Here is a 12803-nt window from a genome sequence, read left to right as displayed (position 1 = left end):
CTGATGTCAAGCAAATGAACTAAAAAGTCAAATATAGTTTGAACAATTATAATTTGTTACACAACCTTTTCACTGTGTTTGTGATGAAATTTTACCATAAAAAATCCATAATCCACATGAAATTCACAGGAAAAACAGATTATAGATAGCACCTGTAATTTTAGGTCCAAAAAAATTCCACCGCAACAGAATATTGTATCACAACTCCTGTGCAATATATATCCTACCCACTTTTAAATATTGCATTTACGTAGTCCATCTCAAAATGGACAATGTGCTCAAGCTTAAAAAACTGAGATAGCAATAAAGTCTGGCAAAAAAATGACCACTGTCATAACTGAGGAAAATATTTGCCCATTTTTCTTTTGCAAATTATATGTTGTTTATAATTGTGGACTTGAAAAAAAGGAAATTGAGGAAAGGGCATATATTTTATATTGTATATAATACACATGTACAGTTCAAGTCAACATAGGAATATTGCTCAGTCTACTTGGAGATGTTCCAACATGGTTTACATCAAACTGTCCACTGGTGACATTTTGCCCTCCTCCGTGAATAATTTCCACATTTCTGATGTGAGTTAATGAAAAATACTAACCCTATGCCAGTACACACATACAATGATAAAAGCTTTTCTGGTTAACAGCAAATCAAATTTTTGTTTCATTTAACAAATGACATATGGAATGCTCAGCAAGGCATATGGTACTAATTAAACACTGTACAAGTCCCCCAGACATTCAATATAGCCATGAGGTATCCAAAGACTGTTTCCCTTCAATGTACATTATCTATGTATTGATTTGATGTTTTGAATGCACAAAAGCCCGGGGAACTAACAGTGTTTAATGATGTGGGAACTGCACTTCTGTTCTTATTTATGTGAATACTGCAGTTGCTGAGGAAAAAATTCAGAGAGACTTAATGAACAGGCAAATTATTAACTAACTATGATGGGTTTTAATTTCATTCATACGTTATCCTTTGTTATTTATACCATTTTTAAACTTTGGTTTTGACATTTACAATACATTTGTATCTATAAGTGAGTATTCCAGACAGCAAAAAGTTAAAGATCTCATCATCCTATTTTTAAAATAAATGCTAAACATCATAATGTTATACATTCTGATTACATGTAAAACCCAATTGAAATATAGGCTGTTTAATGCTAAAGCTATTTTTTTTAAATATCCCAATAGACTGGTTAAAGCATGTGATACTCATTGCATAGAGAGAAATCTTTGCATAGTTCCAACATTAAATATTGGTTAGTTTTTTAGAGTTCACTTTTATTTTAAAAAATCATTTCTTTCATCTCTTTTCAATCAAACTCAAACTTTTCAGGTTCTTCTAGCATGTTTGTGGTCAATCAATCAACATATTAGCTCAAGAAAATAAGTATTTGTTCTGCTTCATAATTGTTACTTTTGATTGCACTTGTAACAGTGAATTCCAAAAGCCAGTAACTGCATGCTTCTGATGATGTCTTAAGCAGAAAAAAATGGAATAAGTTTCATGAGCAAAAGTGAGGACAGTATATGACCTTTTGTTAACCAGAATATTGTAATGCAAGAGAACAACAGAGGCCCGCTACTTTAACACCCAACATCCAGGTGTCAATTTTACCAAGAGACTTCTTGTATAGTAACAGAAAAGCAGTGTGCATTCAAAAAGCTGATACTAATTCATTTTCCTTTATGTCTCATGATAAGTTTGAGACTGACAAAGAATGACAGTACTTTTAAAAAAGGGTTTTGAACTGTTAAATCTCTTGTTAAATCTATCATCAATCAAAAACCTACTTCTCAAAACTCCAATTGTTAAAAACGTGCTCTGTTTTTAATATTGTTTACCTCACATTACTCTAAATTTAGTGTTGCTTTAACTCATTTAAAACACTGTGGATTAAATTTTATGCTGTAATTTTTTACACGCTGAAAAAACTGAGATAAAAATAGATCTACCTTCTGCTTAACACTGTTACATAGTAATTTAACTCTTAAGCATCAGAGCTGTTACATATGTAAGAATTTGTGATTTAAGAGGGAATTTTGAACAGTATAATTATTTTTATACCTACTATATGCTATATTTGACAACATCAACTGGAATCTTCCATGACAGAGAAACTGCATGCACCCCCTTCTTACCAAAGGTACCATCCTTTTTACTGCACATTTTAAATGCTTTCAAAAATACAACAGTATTAGCCTGGACATCTATGGTTCACTGCTCTCGACATAAAGCATCAATGAACTGAAAAGAGAAATAATGTTTAAGGTAGCCAAATCCCTGTTACGTAAAACAAGTCTGCATTTTGTCTGCACTACTGAGATAAACAATATTCCTATTTATGGAATGAGACAAAACGGTAATCTGTGGATTTCTCACCATGAGATTGCAAATACAACTTCACTCAAAAATGCACTTTTCTTTGAAGTAATTTTTAGTTTGAAATGTGGTGCATGATAAACAGGTCTCACGTAAAGGTGTTTCTCATTCCTCCTGTATTACAGATTGCACCAGACATATTGAAAATCTATGTATCGGAGACATACACAATATGGCAGATAAAATCAAAAATCTGAATTAAGAAAAATACCGAATGTAAGAAAAACAGCTTTTTATCTTGAGAAAAAAGATCTTCTTCATAGCTGTAAAACATGCTAACTGATAGAGCCAACGTGCCTGTTTCCTCTTCTCTAATATAACAAATTAACACTGCTTTCTAATCCTGCCTTTCTACATTTACATTCCATGCATTCCACAGAAAAAAGAACATACACATAGAGATCCTTTCAGCTTCACTAGTCTGTCATCAAAACCTGCAGAGAAATTTTCATTGATTAAAAAAAGAGAATGGAAGGAAAGCAGACCAACCTTCACAATGTACGTCACACCAGGTCCCAGGATCTTCTCATTCGAGTGCAGCCACCCTCGGGAGGGTTTATTGACAAAGCTGCTACTTTGATTCCAGTCTTCACCTCCCAGGTGCATTTCCTCTGACCGTGTTTTTTTTCCTGTACTCATCTTGCTCATGTCCTGCTGAGAACACGGAGTGGCAGAGACAAGGTTACATGTGTTGTCTGAAGCCCCTGCTGCTGAGCTAGAAGCACTCGAGCTTCCCTGCAATTTGGAGACAGCAAGCTCCTTCACTGCAGAGGAGAGATTTTTGATACCCAAAAGGCTGCCTGTGTTGGAGAGTTTCAAGTGGGACACCTTATGGATGAGGGTACAAAAGGTGGTGGGTCCATCTTCTTGGTCTTTGCGGAGAACTTCAGGCGAGACCAGGTATGAAGGTGCTGTTGAGGTCGTAGCAACTGCTGAGACTTTGCTGTTCATGGACAAATTGTGAATAAGATCATCAACTGATGTCACGGAATCATTCCTGAAGCGGTTATACTTGGTACGCTGAAGCATGCCCTTCTATCTGGTTTCCTGCATATGTTCTGGCAAATCTGATGCCAGTGCAGGAGATGCCTGTGCTAACATAGCAGGAGATTCATAATAATGAGGATAGAGAGTAAATTTTGGCTTAAAAAGAATAAAGAGTATAAGGAAGTGCAAAATAATTTTGAAATAAATGTATGGTTCCACGTTAAGGTTGGGTGAAGTAATAGTTTTCTATGACAGAGATCCCAGTCCTGCTTAGAGCTGCCAAGTCGCTCACAGCAAAAGCATGACTCACACAAATGAGAAGGACCCTTTTCAACAAAAGGCTCAGTGAACACTGCAAATCACTTCCTGTAGCAAAAAAAAAAAAAAAAAATCCACCCACTTACAGCACACTAGCACCAATCAATTCTCAAATTTCCTTTTCCTGTCTTCTCAAACAGATATTTCCTTCCAATCTTTAATTTTTCCCCTTTTTGTTACCAAAAACAAATACCTCTAAATATCTGGACTAACTTTAAAAGAAAACCACTCCACTCTATTCTTCTGTTAAAACATTCTTCCATATCACATATTCGTCAATCTGTTAAAAAAAAAAAAAGGTCACAGTTAGGTATCAGATATTATAACAATGCTTCAACATATACAAACAAAACAGGATTCATATATCTTGAAGGCTTTCAGAAAATCTTGACATACAACAGCATTCAAAAAATTGGGTGGACATACTACACTAAAGACTATACTCATTTTCTTTCACAAAAGCAGCCTAACAGCCTTAACAAATGCCTTTGTGCCAATGCCGTTTCTCACAAAAACTGTTACATCACAGTTTTTGTACAGAAACAAATCTTTCTGCCCTATATTATTCAAGAGCAAGCTTTTTCTGTTTTTTAATGCAGTTACATGAAATACCTGTGTCTGAAGAAAAAAAAATTCTGATGTACGGCAGCAGGCTTACGAAATATGCCTTCGTTCACCACTGATCTTCACTCTAAAGCAAAAACTGTAAAATGGATCTTCAGTAGAGCTGAATATTTGGCTTAACTCTGAAAAATTAAATACCAGAGAAATATTCAAAAGTCCTTATATCAGCATACTGATGCCCTGCAGTAAAGAATATAAAATGCACTAGCTCCTGTGAAGCATAAATGCCAGTCAAAAACACCTAGGAGGAATAAGAAAATAGGTATAAATACTGAAAATTTGAATCTCTTTTCCCTTTTATTGTAAAAATCCAAAATGTACAGTATAATGAAAATACAATGCAGATTATAAACCATATGGCTCTTTTTTGTCAGTCGGTCTGCTTTGCAAATTATGGATTTTGGACATTATACTGCACTGTAAAAAAGGAATTCAGACAAAAGAAGTTTAACGGTGCAAGTTCTCTTAAAAGAATCAGTATAGCTGCAGCATATCTTTGAAGGAATTATCTTGAGGGATTCCCTCCCTTCCCCCATGACTAAGGCTGCAGTGCATGAAGTACAAATACACTAAAACAGCTTTAAATACAGGTATTTAATTAGTATAATTTATGACACATTAAGTTAAGTCAGCACCTCTTATCCCAGCAGTGATGAATAATGGAAATGTCCTATTCAGTGTAAAAACAGATTTCTAGTGATCTGCGGAATAGCCTTTCATCACCCACTGCAAACCTGCTACAGTATCCACACAGCATTCATTTTTCTCTCCATCCTGCTAGCATAGCAACAGCAAATATACACATCATAGATTATTTCTACTGTTCTCTAATACACAGAAAACCCTGTCATTTCCAAATGGCTCTCTTCATTAGAAGCAGATAAAAAAAAACCTGCAAAATGTGAATGAAATTCTGTGTATGTGAATGAAAGGACTGGCTAGCATACCAACATTTCTGTGAATGAAGCAAGGCCTTGCAGCCTCTGCCAGGCAATCCCTTGGGTGCTAACCATCCCAGCCAATAAGAAACAGCTTGGATGACTCATTCAACAAAGACTTGCTAAATAGTGGAAGATTCCATTTCAAACACAGGCGGGATCTTTCATACAACAACCTGAGAAAAAAAGCCTGCTTACAGTGATCTAAAGATGACTAGCACAATTGTTTTGCAGTAAAGATATTTCACAATTAAATGTAAGGGATTTTTATTAGAAAGGGGGTGTGAGCAAAACTGTTTTCTTGAATGTGTATTTCACCCCAAGACATTCATTCAGCTGTTTCTTTTACATCTAGGACAGCAACATGAATGCACACATTTTGTTTGATTTTTTTTGATTGCGACAAATGTACATTGGCAGATTCCAATTTTTACAGGTTTGCCTTCAGAGATTCTCTGGTTCTTATTAGCCCTTTGAAAAAATGGAGCTAAATATTTTACCCTTTTGCAAACTGGGTATTTTAAAATAGTGTCATCTGTAGTCCAGTGAAAGAGAGAGGCAGGGGAAGGGGTAGAGAGGGAGAGTTTATGGACTTTTAATGCAGTGACCAAAGATCCTTTTCTGAAACTGACCTAGAAGGTATAGAAATGCTACCAAAGCAACTAATGGAGGCCTAGCTCTTTTGAAAATCTGGTCCTGGGTGCTGCATTGAGAGCTGCTGAGTGCTGAATACTTGGAAGTCTGGACCTCATTTCAGTGTTGAATGGGAACTGAGCCTTTTTGAAAATCTGGCCTCAATTATAAGTAGTGAGCACTTTGAAAATCTGTCCCCACTTAGCTCCTGGGACTGATAATTGTATAAATCTTTCAACCACACAATTGATTCTAATCCAGTTCAGATGAATAGTGATCTAAAGTCACTCCTGAAGGATGGTCTGATTCTCATTTACACTAAGAATCCTGTATACTGCCCTGGCAGTGCTATAAAGAGGCCTTCAAGTGGGCATAAATTACAATTACAATTAAAGTAAGACCACTTTACAGAGCAGTGTAATGGAGTTTTATTGTAAATGAGACGCAAGTCTTAATAACTGTTTAATGGTTTAACTGGTTTAAACTATTCTCTCTCCAGGAAGCAGTAATTTGTTACCCTCATCTTCATAACCTGCCACATTTTATGGTGTTCCATGTGTGATAATTTACCTATGCCCATAAACATCAGTTTGGGAGACACTGTGTGGCTTCAGTGCCAGTGAAAGGAGTTGGATTGAGAGTACATTTCCATTTATAGGGCTCCCTGACAGTGGGTGGTAGGACCTTATTCCATGCACCCCTCAAAAGGAGGAGGCAAGGACTTGGCAGGAAGCAGAAGCACCCTGGGGGAAGCTCGGGGTAACCTATGGAGAGTGAGGGGGTGTAGATGTCAGACAGAAGGGAACCTGAGAGGTGGCTGCTAAGGGATGGCATTAGGCCCTTTAGCACTGGTCCTCTCTATTAGTTACTATCCCTCTCCTGTCTCCCCTGCTATTCCTCATTTACCTCTGCTCCACATAATGGCTCCTGCTCCTCACTTACCTCCCACCAGCGGCAGTAGCTCCTGCCCCACCTTCCTTCCTCTCAATAACCCTTGTCTCTCCTTTCTCCCCCGTAACTCCTCACCTCCCCTGCTGGGACCCGGGGGAGGCTCCACCTGGTTGAGAACCAGCCGAAAAAGTGGGGAACAGACAAGAGAGATACATCTGGCTGCCTGCTCTTCAGGCACCACAGTGACTCCTTGCTTCAACCAGGATAAATTACAGCCATGGCCCTTTCGCATACTCACAGCACCACTGAATGGTGACTTTAAATGTATAAGTGCGTGTCACACAAGATGCATGACAGTTGGTATGTCTGCACACTCTGACATTTTAATTGGTTTCTTATTCGTCTTTGAATTCATTTCTAAATTGCCCTCCTAATTTCCAGAATTCTCCATAGATTTGCTCCAACTCACTTGTGACAGTGAGCTACCCTCTAATGTGAATCATATCTGATATCAGAGGCGACACATGGGAAGGAACCTGGGGGGGTGTCACACCTCCCCCCCCCCAATTTGCTACTTGGCTTGTACTGAGCATGCTCAGTAACACTGCTGAAGCCAGATGCCCTCCCTCTGCCCCCGCTTCCGTCCCCCCATCAGCAGGCACGGGTCATCTCTGTCTGATAAACAAACAGCAATGAATAATTTAATTCATGTGTGTATAAAAATCAGGATGCCTGAGATTTCTGACTGAATAAACATAGGGACCACTTGGGGTGAGAACATAATTAATATTCAAAAAGAAAAGGAGTACTTGTGGCACCTTAAAGACTAACAAATTTATGTTTTTGAATGCATTCACTGAATGCATCCGATGAAGTGAGCTGTAGCTCACGAAAGCTTATGCTCAAACAAATTTGTTAGTCTCTAAGGTGCCACAAGTACTTCTTTTCTTTTTGCGAATACAGACTAACACGGCTGCTACTCTGAAATCTGTAATATTCAAAAAACACTCTTCACAAAGGGCGAATGTTTGTGCAAAAGTCATCCAGAAGGAGAGGGTCTTATGGAAAGATGACAATATATAGAATCAAAAGAACTCTGCAAGTAAATATTGATATGCTAATTTCACCCCAAAAATCAAACTGGAAGACTAACTTTCTCCACTAAATTACACTTATTCCCCCTTTAATTCTGCCATCTTCTTAGGCAAAGTATTCTACTTCTCCTTTGTAGAATCACACACCTACAACCCCAACCAACTCTTCACATGTTTGACTCTCCCTTCGTGCCCTACCCACATCTTATTCCCTCCTCCCTTTCTGCAAAGGATCCTGCTGATTTCTTAAAGAAAAAATTAATATGATCCAGCATGACCTCCCCCTCCACTTTTCCCCTTCTATCCTTTCCCCCAGTACATGCCCTTCCTTTTCTCCTTTCAATGACTAAGAATTCCTATCCACTATTTTCCTCCATCCCCTCTTTCTGCCCAGGTGGCCCCATCCCCTCTCATCTTCTAACCTCCCTTACCCCTGCTATCACCGAATCTCTTACTTTTCTCCTCAACCTCTCATGGTGTTGGGAACTGTACCTTAAAGTGGTTTAGCTTCCCAGACAGGAAGTCTGTGGGAGTGCGCTACAGAAGCCTGCATTCTACAATGCAGAGGCAGTTGGGAAACTGCATCACAGAATAAAGAGATTCTCTTTCAAGCACCTTAGTCCCAATGTGATTACTAAACACCACATGCTATTGGGAGTAAACAGAAATTAAAGAAAAAAATGTGAGTGGAAGAAAGGAGCAGCTAAAAGCTCCAGGGCTGAAACTCTCTGGCAATATGAAAAATAACTGGAAGAGATTTAAAACAATGCTTCACTGCAAATAATAGGTGCCAGCACAAAGACAGAAGGTAACCTTATTGCTGACAATAGCAGATTTAACAATTTTCATGTAACTCAGGCAGAGGAGGCTTACCATGAAACTGTATTACAAAAATTTGAGGAGTACTCCTTGACATGTAAAAAAAAAAAATTGGAGTTTTTTTTTTAATCTGAGGGTACAAAAAGAAATGTGAAACGATAGAAGTCTTTCTTACTGATTGAAGGATTAAGAACCAATCTTGATTTTTTTGTAGGGGGAAGGGGATACCTGAGTTCATGATAAGTAGTCTGGCAGAATTCCAATTTCATTTGGAATTGGGATCAGATAATTATTTAATGACGCTAGACATTAGGATTCAAAAAATTAAAGCTTTGTAACAGTTGAAAACAAATGATCAACCTCATATGTCAAAATATTCAGAGAAAACAACCTTAAATCACCCTCTAATAACTCCTCAAGCAGATTTTTTTTCTTACTTTGCCTATCTGAAAAATTCAATTATTATCTACAAAAATAATTTTTTCATCAGTTTGTGTGTGGTTGGTGAAATCAACATTTATCAACGTTTACCAATAAAAATCTAACCTTTTGATAAGAGCCTAATGATAAGAGACTGGATTCTGATTGGAATCCTCAAAACCTCAGAGAAGCTACTGGGAGACCCAGAATTAAACCTTGACAAGGCAATTAGAATTTGCCAACCAATGCAAGTCACCCAGTCCAGAATGAAATTTATTGAGGGTGGACAGTGCTCTGACCATAAACCCAGTGGCATGCCAGGACAGTTTTAGTAAGGCATGCAACAATTCTCTTGCATATCTTAGGTGGTCCAAAATGGCATCCTCCAGGCATCATGATCATGCTGCATAGAGGACACCATTTTTTCCTACAGAATGGCACCTTGCATAGGAGTCAGCCAGAATCATCCTGTGGGCCAGATCCAGCCCATAAGCCACTGCATAAACCACTTATTATCATTGCCAAAACGGGCCTAACAAACATCTCTCTGAGAATATAGATATTCTTTCGGTGACAAATTTATGATTTGCAAATTGAATGCAAATCTGGTAGAGATTTGGTGGCTGCAGACACACACTGTAAAGCATTTGACAAAAGAGCAGTGGAGCAATGTTCAGAGTTAGACAGTGAATATATGAATTTGATTTAAAAAACCTATCCACTCAGAAAAAACGTTGACTGTGATTGCAACAGCTCAGGATGAGACCATTCAGAAAGGGAGTAAGGTCATTAGCACAGAGTAGGTGGAACAGCATGTTCTCAGCCCCTATCACCAACTAAAGGGGGAGCTCTCAGTCTTAGATGGGATTTTGTTTAGAGACATCAGATGGTGAGCCCTAAAGGTTAAGACAAAATATGTTAAAGAGCATAAATAGATGGCACTTAAGATAGAAAATCTACAAGAAGGACAAGTGATGTTTTATACTGGCCTCAAATGAACAGCACCATTGAGGAAATTATTAAGGCTTGTCACACATACCAAAAATACAGGCCAAGTGAAGCAAAAGAGCCCATGTTGGTGACATAGGAAAAATTGGCCCTGTGGAGCAAAGTAGGTGTAGATTTGTTTATGTTGTTTGGAAAAAAATATGTACTCATTCTAGACTAATATTCTTACTTTCCTGGGATAGTTTTACTAGAAGATACTATGGCTAAATAGGTGATCAAGCATATCATATCTGTTTTTGCAAGACATATTCCTGACATAGTAATGTGTGACAATGGGACACAGTTTAGTGAGCATGATTTTAAGCAGTTTACAGTTAAGATTTTGTTTAGACATGTAACCATAAGACCCCATTATCCCCAGTTCAATGGATTGGTGGAAAATGATATTAAAATAACAAAGTGCTACTAAAAATGGCTGCAGAGTCAAACTCTGATCAATACTTAGCATTGTGAAATTACAGGATAGCACCAATGAAATGTGGTTGGTCACCTACAGACATTTTGTTTAACAGAAAACTGAGAATGAGAATAACTGTAAAGATAGAAACTGACATCAGAAGAACTGGGGATGTGCGAAAGTATTAGAGACAGATACAGCTAAACAAAAAAACAACATGATTTAGAATCCCGGAAGCTGGTACTTCATGATCAGAATGCAGTGTGCATCTCGCATGGAAATCAGTGGTCACAAACAGCAGTGGTTTCATATGAGGTTGCCCCAGTGTCTTACAAGATTGTCATTCCAGATAGACATGTACTGAGGAAGAATAGGCAATGCCTTCTCCAGCTTCCTGAAGGGAGAAAAATAAGGGGCACTGAGTTTGCCCCTTTGCCTGAGAAGGTCTCAGTTAGGCAACAACCACAACAGTTCAAAACAACCAAGCCTTAGGACATGACAGCACCAGAACAAATGGACTTACGGGCTCCTGACAACAGTAATACCAATATTTCAAGGACAACCTGAAAGTCCAAGCGACAGCGCAAGGCACTTCAAAAGTTAATCAAACTTTGGTAGTAAGTTTAGTTAGGGCTTGTCTACATTACCCGCTGGATCGGCAGGCAGCGATTGATCCAGCAGGGGTCGATTTATCACATCTAGTCTAGTATAGACACAATAAATCAACCGCTGAGCACTCTCCCATTGACTCCAGTACTCCACCAGAACGAGAAGCACAAGCGGAGTCGACGGGAGAGGGTCAGCTGTCAACTTACTGCAGTGATGTGATATGATGAAATCATCTGTTGCACACACACACACACCAGAAATATTTATTGAACACTTCCACCTGATTAACGATAATTCTACCATTATGCATATAGACACTATTACAAACAAAAATCTACATTAAAACGAATAAAAATATTGCATAGTGAAATGTCAAAAAATGGTACTTTTGTCAAAAAATTTCAGAATTAAAACTGGCCTTAGTTGCACCTCACACAGGAAGTCTGTGGTACAGCCAGGAATAGAACTTACCTTTCCTGGGGCCCAGTCCAGTGCCCTAAGTAACATCTGTTCTCTTCTTAGTGCTCTCTACTTCATTTGCTGCCCATCCTGTGCACTGAAAGACAGGGGTCCCTGTAGAACCAATAGGATGTGATCATGTAATTAGAGATTATCATAATACATCTCCACAAGAGAAACCAAATTAATGTTGCATGGACAACTTTAATTCTAGCATTTCATAACTTTTGAGTGCCTGACTTTGCAATCTTAACATTCTTTTATGAATAACGTTTTTCTAGTAAATTCCTATGTATTTTTAAAAGAAAACTGATCAAACAAATTCTATAATATGAAACTATGGAACTAGAGATGGAGGTGAAACACATTTCACCAGTATTTGCTACACAGCAGTAGTATGCTGAGAATCAAAAAGGATTCTTGATTTCTATTCTGGGTTCTCTAAGGGAATCTGATCTAGTGGTTACAAAGAGAAGCCAAGTACATAGAGACTTGGCACATTCATTCTGAAAGGCACTGTGGCTGTAGATGAAACTTCCATCTGCTATATTAGAGAGAGCGTTCTATTCCCATCTCAATCAAATGTGACTTTGTACACCTTGGGGAATAATACTTAACTTTCTCATAAATGAAGGATATGAGGTCTTGCTCAATAAGGGATGTGAAGTGCACAGAATTATTAATATCAGACAGTGGAAGAGCTGGTCTCCTTCTGCCACCCAGCACAGCACTCGATCCCCTAGGCCAAAAGAGTGGTAGCTGCTGTTGTTTCCCTGTTCATTCTGGAGCTAAAGCTCCACGAGGCATGTTCAGTGCAAATGATGGATCAGTGAGGCCGGGGAGTATGTTCAATGCAGATAGAAAGTAAGAGAGGCCACGGGCATGCTCAGTGCAGGTGGAATATTCAGAGAGATTATCAGCAAACCTTTGAGGGTGGGAGTGAACCTCTCAGGCCAGGTCAACTTGGGGTAGTGGGGCTTAACCAGTGCTTTGAAGTTGCAACATCCAGATAACTCGGCTTCAGAGCCGGAGCTCCAGCCTGAACCACAACTTCCAAGCACTGTCTTGTACAGCTATCTTTAGAGCACTAGCACAAGCCCAGCTAGCCCAAGTGTGTTGACCCAGGCTGGGAGGCTCACTCTAAAATGCTGTGTAGAAATACCCTCAGAGGCTCTACGGAGCATGTGAAAGAGGTGATTTTCAGGGACT

General features: G+C 38.6%; 1 protein-coding gene across 4 annotated transcripts in view; it reads right to left on the bottom strand.

Annotated features, from left to right (window-relative positions):
- Positions 1–5331, bottom strand: part of SHC3 (SHC adaptor protein 3) — a 91913-nt gene extending 86582 nt beyond the window's left edge. The window contains exons 1-3 of one of the 4 annotated variants that reach the window (XM_048850313.2): positions 5274–5331; positions 4315–4448; positions 2887–3982 (exon numbers count right to left, since the gene is read on the bottom strand). In XM_048850313.2, coding sequence (XP_048706270.1) covers positions 2887–3426 — 540 coding nt within the window. In that variant the 5' untranslated portion in view covers positions 3427–3982; positions 4315–4448; positions 5274–5331. The other 3 variants (XM_048850312.2, XM_048850314.2, XM_048850315.2) reach the window with 3 other exon arrangements.
- Between the last annotated feature and the right edge of the window lie 7472 nt (positions 5332–12803).

This window comes from Caretta caretta, chromosome 5 (genome assembly GCF_965140235.1).
Source record: "Caretta caretta isolate rCarCar2 chromosome 5, rCarCar1.hap1, whole genome shotgun sequence".
Classification (NCBI taxonomy): Eukaryota; Metazoa; Chordata; order Testudines; family Cheloniidae; genus Caretta; species Caretta caretta.
This window is presented reverse-complemented; position numbering and strand designations above follow the sequence as displayed.